The sequence below is a fragment of the Prenolepis imparis genome, unplaced genomic scaffold (genome assembly GCF_030444845.1).
Source record: "Prenolepis imparis isolate NDT839.2.m4 unplaced genomic scaffold, iyPreImpa1.0 SCAF_7, whole genome shotgun sequence".
NCBI lineage: Eukaryota > Metazoa > Arthropoda > Insecta > Hymenoptera > Formicidae > Prenolepis > Prenolepis imparis.
In genome coordinates, this window is record NW_028141165.1 from 17,710,056 (window position 1) to 17,717,244 (window position 7,189).

The 7,189-nt window shown below is 36.5% G+C and overlaps 1 protein-coding gene and 1 pseudogene across 1 annotated transcript; both read left to right on the plus strand.

The window, feature by feature from the left end:
- The first annotated feature begins 3,067 nt into the window (after positions 1 to 3,067).
- LOC145938045 (uncharacterized) lies at positions 3,068 to 5,170 on the plus strand (annotated as a pseudogene).
- Positions 5,171 to 5,199: 29 nt separating this feature from the next.
- On the plus strand, positions 5,200 to 5,792 carry LOC145938677 (uncharacterized). The gene is made up of 2 exons (XM_083042442.1): positions 5,200 to 5,404; positions 5,524 to 5,792. The coding sequence occupies exons 1-2, from the start codon at positions 5,200 to 5,202 to the stop codon at positions 5,790 to 5,792; spliced, it is 474 nt and encodes a 157-aa protein (XP_082898568.1).
- The last annotated feature ends 1,397 nt before the right edge of the window (positions 5,793 to 7,189 follow it).

The following is a 7,189-nucleotide window of genomic DNA, read 5'->3' on the forward strand; positions in this document are numbered from 1 at the left end:
AATATTCGTCCAGTCCAATATTTTTCTGTGGCACGTGATCAGCAGGGAGGAGTTAATCTTGGCGCGTCATTGATCCCGTTTAACGGGCGTCGTGCGCGACCGTCCGGGGGTTCCGAATTTTCCTTCACACCTCTAAACGCTCCTCCTACTTCCTCCTCCTTTACTATTAACTTGAACCCCTTATCCTTTGACAATCACACAGTCTCCCCTTTGCACATCAGGGAGAAGTGGTTTAAAAACCTTTCCTCAACAGATATTCCATTAGAAATACAGGGAGTTTTGCAACTGGGCGACAACTTTTGTTTGCCAAGTAAGAATAAAGATCGAGTTCTTATGGAATTTATCAAAAGTATAGAATATAGTATCGACAGAGTGGAAGTTGGCGTTCGGCCTTTGGTTCGCCAGAGGTCGTCGGCAATTGTTAACAAGTTGGCCAGTTGCAACCCTGAAGAATCTTTGTTTGATAAGGAGCTCTCGGGCGCGTCCCTAGCAGCGAGAACGTTTATACGCGATAATCCTAATATCATTTTTACGCGAGCCGATAAGGGCAATATAACAGTCGCTTTAGAAAAGACATCTTATTTGGACAAGATGAAGGTCTTCCTTGGTGATACAAATACTTACATTAGAGTAAAGAAGGATCCCACCAGAAGAATTATCAACAGTTTGCATGAATTGCTTACAAGGTGGAAAAACTTAGATTATATATCCGATACGACATACAGGTCGTTGAATTGTTCGGAGGGAGTACTGCCGAGAGCCTATGGGCTCCCTAAGATTCACAAGTCGGGCTGCCCCCTGCGAATCATCGTCTCCTCACTGAACACGCCACTGCACCGTCTTGCGACGTTTCTCCACAAAATCATATACAAGTCGGTCCCGGCGGCGGACAGTCATGTGGAGAATAGCTTTCGACTGGTCAACAAACTCGATGGAACTTACGTTGGTGACAATTGTGAACTTATTTCACTGGATGTGGTCTCTCTATTCACTAACGTCCCATTGGATTTGGCAGTCGACGGCATAGCCGCGAGGTGGAATTTCATAGAAAATAACTGTACGATACCGCGCGTGGAATTTTTGGGGGCAGTCCGGCTTGTTCTTCACTCAACTTTTTTCACCTTTGATGGCATAATCTATCAACAAACCTTCGGAGCGCCCATGGGTTCTCCGCTGTCTCCCATAGTAGCCGATTTAACCATGCGCGATTTGGAGAGCAGGGTGATAGGAGACCTTCCTTTTGAACTCCCGATCTACGTACGCTATGTTGATGATATCGCGTTGGCCGTCCCTCCCAGGACGAGCCGGGAGATACTAAGACGGTTTAACGCGTGTCATAACAGATTACAGTTTACTTTGGAAAAGGGGGGCAATAGACTCGATTTTTTGGATGTTACATTCATTCTAAACCGAGGATATGTTGAATTCGATTGGTATCATAAACCAACATTTTCGGGAAGATATCTGAATTATTACTCCTGTCACCCTCTCTGCCACAAGAGAGGCACAATATTTGGCCTAATAGATAGGGCTTTCTGGTTATCACATCCAAGATATCACCAAAAGAACCTCGAATTGGTCATTGGGGTGTTACGTGATAATGGGTATCCATTACAACTGATTTTTGAAACATTTCACGAAAGGCTTAGGACTTTGTTTGCGAGAAATAAAAATAATAATTCAGGTGACGCTAACAGAACACCTGATACTAATTCGGCTCGCGTTGCATATTTTAATGTCCCATACATACCCAAATGGTCCGAGCGGTTTAGCCATGTGGTCCGTGATCTAGATGTAAAAATGTCCTACACAGGTTTGAATAAGTTACGCTCGTTTATCCGCGTGCATAAAGACACACTGCAGAAAGATTGGCATAATAACGTTGTATACAAAATTTCATGTCAAAATTGTAATGCCTCTTATGTCGGTCAGACCAGCAGGCAGTTGAGAACACGCATTAGGGAGCACAGAAATCACATAAAAAGAAACACCGCGCAAAAATCCGTGATCACGGATCACAGGCTGAATAACCACGAATTTGATTGGGATAACGTTGAGATCTTGGATGAGGAACCGTTTCTAAGGAGGAGACTTGTTTCAGAGATGCTGTTTATCAGGCGCCAGATAAATGGCCTAAACCGACAAGAAGACACAGAGTGTCTAAGTCAAGCATATATATCTGTTGTGACAAATATGCCTCAAATTTCTTGAAAGACGGTCTTCGTTTAGTTGTTATCGAATTCCTTTAGAGAGCCATAAATCATTTGTAACATTAATCTCCATACATCGTATGTTTGAGAGAGGGAGATAGAGAAGGGAGGGGAAGCGAGAGGAAGGGGGGACAGTAATAGAGGGAGAGAGACGGAGGGGGAAAAGGGAGAGAGAGGGGGGAGAGAGGGGGGAGAGAGAGGGGGAGAGAGAGTGGAGAGGGAGAGGGAGAGGGAGAGAGAGAGAAGGAGAAATAAATTCCACACATTGTTTGACATTGACTTCGATAACAGGCTATGAGCCGTGGTAGGGCGCCTTATAAAGAGCATCAGAACGAATATCTTCTTCACTCGTGCGTCGGGCGCGTCCGCGTACGGTCGTGTGAACGTGCGATGGATGAGTGTGTGAGTAAGAGTGAGCCCCCTTTCGGAAATTCCTCACTATACTCTTCATTAGAGTCCACTTTTGAGGACCTCATGACATATTATGTCACTTTGTCTATCTAATGGGATATCGATAGGGGGGGCTCACGGCTTTTGCGCTACGTGCGGTAGTATGTAGATTCCCCATTATTATTTATTGTATTAAATTTACTGAAGAAGGTCCAAAGAAAGGACCGAAACGTTTAGATTCAATAAATTTGTTTTTCCAACAAGTTTATTTTTAATATTTGCGTACCTACACCCTACGCGTGGCTCCATATAGCCTCCTTTTGAATTTGTAATTTAATAATATATACTTTATCTCTCTCTAAAAATAATAATATATACTCTCTATCTCTTTCTAAAAATAATAGTAATTAATATCATAATTTATATTAAATATATATATATATATATATTTGAACAGAAATATAACAATGAATAGAAAGCGTCCGAGGAAACACATTTCCTGTGTATCGAAAAGACACTTAAATCGATTAGCTGCTCAAGAATCAGAACTTGTATGTGACAGTTTATTGTTAAATACGATTGTATCACATAGTAATAGAGATTCACAATATTTGGTGGAAAATAATTGTACAATTAATTCACATATAATAGATCAATATAATGATGAAACACATGCAAATGAAAATGGCATTATTGACGAACATGAAAATGAATATCTACAACTAAACAAATCGGATTCAGAACAATCTTCTGTGAGCACTTCTCATGAATCAATACCTTGTGTGGCATATGAAAATACAAGTACAGACAACGATTTTAAAAACAGTCTTGCTGTGTGGGCTGTAGCCCACTGCTCTGTAGAGCATCAAATTTCACATACTGCTTTCAAAGCATTGCTTCAAAGATTGAAACAACATTCTTGTTTTTCAAATTTGTTGTCAGATCCACGATCATTTCTAAAAACACCAAGAAAACAAGAGATACGCATAGTAACACCCGAAACATATTACCATTTTGGACTACTTAATTCTGTATTAAATATATTGACATCCGTGAAAAATAATATTGACTGCGTGAAAATAACTGTCGGTGTTGATGGATTACCACTGTCGAAATCTTCAACACAACAATTCTGGCCCATATTAGGTTCAGTTCTTCCATATGATAATGTCTTTATAATTGGACTTTATCATGGAAATGAAAAACCGGCAAATGCAAATGATTTTTTGAAGGATTTTGTTGACGAGGCCAAAGATATGTGCGAAAATGGCATTAATGTTAATGGTTGTAACATACACTTCAGGTTTGAGGCTTTAATTTGTGATGCACCAGCGAAAGCATTCGTTCTGTGTGTAAATGGACATACTGGATATTCCAGTTGTACTAAATGTCAAATAGAAGGAGAATATGTAGAAAACCGAATATGTTTTCCCCAAATCGATGCACCACTACGAACAGATGACGATTTCGTCCGAAAGATTGATGATAATTATCACAAGTCAGATATCACCTGTAGTTTGCTCGAAATACCTCATTTTAAGCCTGTTTTAAATATTCCATTAGATTATATGCACTTGGTATGTTTGGGAATTATGCGCAAATTAATATACTTATGGCTTGATGGAGATTTGCATTATCGACTACAGCATAGAGCTGTCGAAGAAATTTCTAGACGTTTAGAAACACAGTTAAAACCTGTAATACCTGTAGAATTTGCAAGAAAGCCACGATCAATGAATTGTGTAAAGTTATGGAAAGCTACGGAATATAGATTGATCTTATTATACACAGGTCCAGTGGCTTTTAAATCTATATTAAACAAGAATGTGTATATACACTTTCTAACATTACATGTGATTATCAGAATTCTGTCTTTACAAGATTTAAACGAATATATAACTTATGCGCAAGATTTGATACTTTTCTTTATCAAAATATTTATGAAAATTTATGGAGTTAAGAATATGTCACATAATATTCACAATCTTATTCATCTTGTTGATGACGTAAAAAAATTTGGGCCGCTTGATAATTTCAGTGCATTCAAATTTGAAAATTATATGCAAATATTGAAGAAATACATTAGAAAAGCGGAGAGACCTTTACAACAAGTTATACGGAGATATATTGAAAAAGAAATTAACTCAGATTCATCAACTATTTTATCACATTCTGTTCTGGTACATCCAAATTTAATATTATTGCATCATGATGGTCCACTTATATCCAATTGCAACAATCCACAATATAAAATTGTTAAATACAACGGAATTACAAAGCTGATACACTTGCGGATAGTTGTTGTGGCTTAAATTGTGGTGGCATTGTATTTATAAAAAATATAGCATACTGCACAAAACAAAATATTCCTGTAATTATATAGGCCACAAATTTTTGGAAAAAGAGGATTTATTTAATACGCCTTGTCCATCTTCATTACTTGGAATTTTGTACACTCGTACTCAGATTTGAAATCGTGTCCATTAAAAAATGTAACCAGAAAATATGTAAAGTTGCCATATGGAGATGACAAATATGCAGTCTTTCCATTGATACATAGTAAAATGTAATACAAAATTATATTTTTGCAAATAACAGAATGACTGACGCAAAGTTTTATGCAATTGTCGAGTTTGAGGATGGCCTTCAAATTATTCCAAACAATTGGTTGAATGAAAGTTTACAGCAAGCCGTTTGGCCTAATTTTACCAATAATAAAAGGTACGACAAACCGGTGAAATTAATGGAGGAACCGGAACCTACATGGTGTACACATGCTATCCGAAAAGTATATGGAAAATATTGTAAGTAATATTCTTTTCTGGAATGTATTATTATTAGTTTTGCGCATATAATATTGATGTTTTTTAATAATTGTAGGAAAATGATACGTTTTAATTACGATTATATTATTTTGTTGCAGTAAATTATGGAGTGGCAAGACAGAAACTGAAATTGGCCGAAGAAGAGTCAAACCTTACCTCGAACACGGAAAAAGAGGAATATCTTAAAAAATCAAGAAAAATTAGAGCCGCTAAAGTCATGGATACAATGAGCAGCAACGATGAATCATCAGATGAATTATCTGATGAAATTGTACTCGAGCTTCCAAAAATTCCTAACATTACTCATATCGATAAACCAAAAATAGTAAAAAATGCACAAAATGGTAAGAGCACTAAAAAGAATTAATAGATTAAAAAAGAATAAAATGTTTCAATAACATTATTGTATGATTAAGGTTGGTAGATGTTGAGGATCGCCAGTAAATGAATAAAAATTATTAAACTCCTTTTTTCTCTCGACCAAACTGGCAAATGTATTTCTTAATTACAATCACAACGTTTCGACCTTTATTTTTTGGTGTCCTTATCAAGTGATCTATACAATCGAACGAAAGTGTGTTACACAATGTAAAAATTAGCGTAGGTTGAACCGAAATTAGTGATATACATACTTACGTAATTATAATCGTAGGAGAATACTCCTTATGTCAAATTGCTATACGTCAAACATATTAGGCGGATTTTAAGCAACTAAACGATCTTTATTATTTTGTCATATATATTATTAAGATTTTCTGTGTCCTTTTGTAAATTTATTGTGTTGTTGTTTTTCTTGATAAAGAACATTTCAGCAATTTCTCTTTTTTTAACATGTTTTTCGTTATGTAAAATATTTGGATGTAACCAGTCAAATACAAAACAAACACTATTTTGTTGATCATGCAATTTTATTAGCTGACGAAAAATTTCATCGTAATAATATCAACTTAGTTAAAAAAATACTGATAAATAATTGCTTCCCAAAACATATTATAGAGCACTGTGTACACAAAAGATTGAATATGCTAAAACACCGTTCAATTAATAATCAAGAGACACGGTAGTGTCTCGCGCCTAGTTAGGGCGAAGCCGACTCTCAGAAGCGAGGCACCGTGTATCTTTACGCGAATCGGACAGTTCAAGATAGTCATAGATTCGGATGCTCAATAACGACTGAAGCGATCGAGTTTTCACTAGGCTTAATCGATAGATTGAGTTCGATTTATATAATGAAAGTGTATTTAATTTTGCTCTATGTGCTTTGTAAGCGGAAATATCATAATGCAAAGTCTAAATATGAAAAATTTCTTTTAAGAAACGTCCACGTCATCATCATCATCGTTCACGCATACATAGTAGTATCTATCGTGCTACACGTATTATTAATCACACGTATACAACACATGCATACACGTATATCACACTTAAACAACACATGCAATAGATGCATGTAGTAGTAATCTTTTCCAGTTCTCACGTTTTACAACAGACGGCGTTAGTGGCGCTCTGCGATATTAGCAGCGTGCGGGGTTATGTATATATATATATAATATATATAACGTGTAACGTGTATGTGATATGTGACATGTGACATAGGTTAAGTGTGCGGTTAGCTCGTTTTTATTTATTATAAGAAAATCCAGCCAGAGGGTCATAATCGATAGAAGAAGAAGATGAGATTTATAAGAATCAAGTAATTATTTTATTTTATATTTCTTATAACAATATTAACAATTATATTCTTATGAAAAAATAATAGGATGG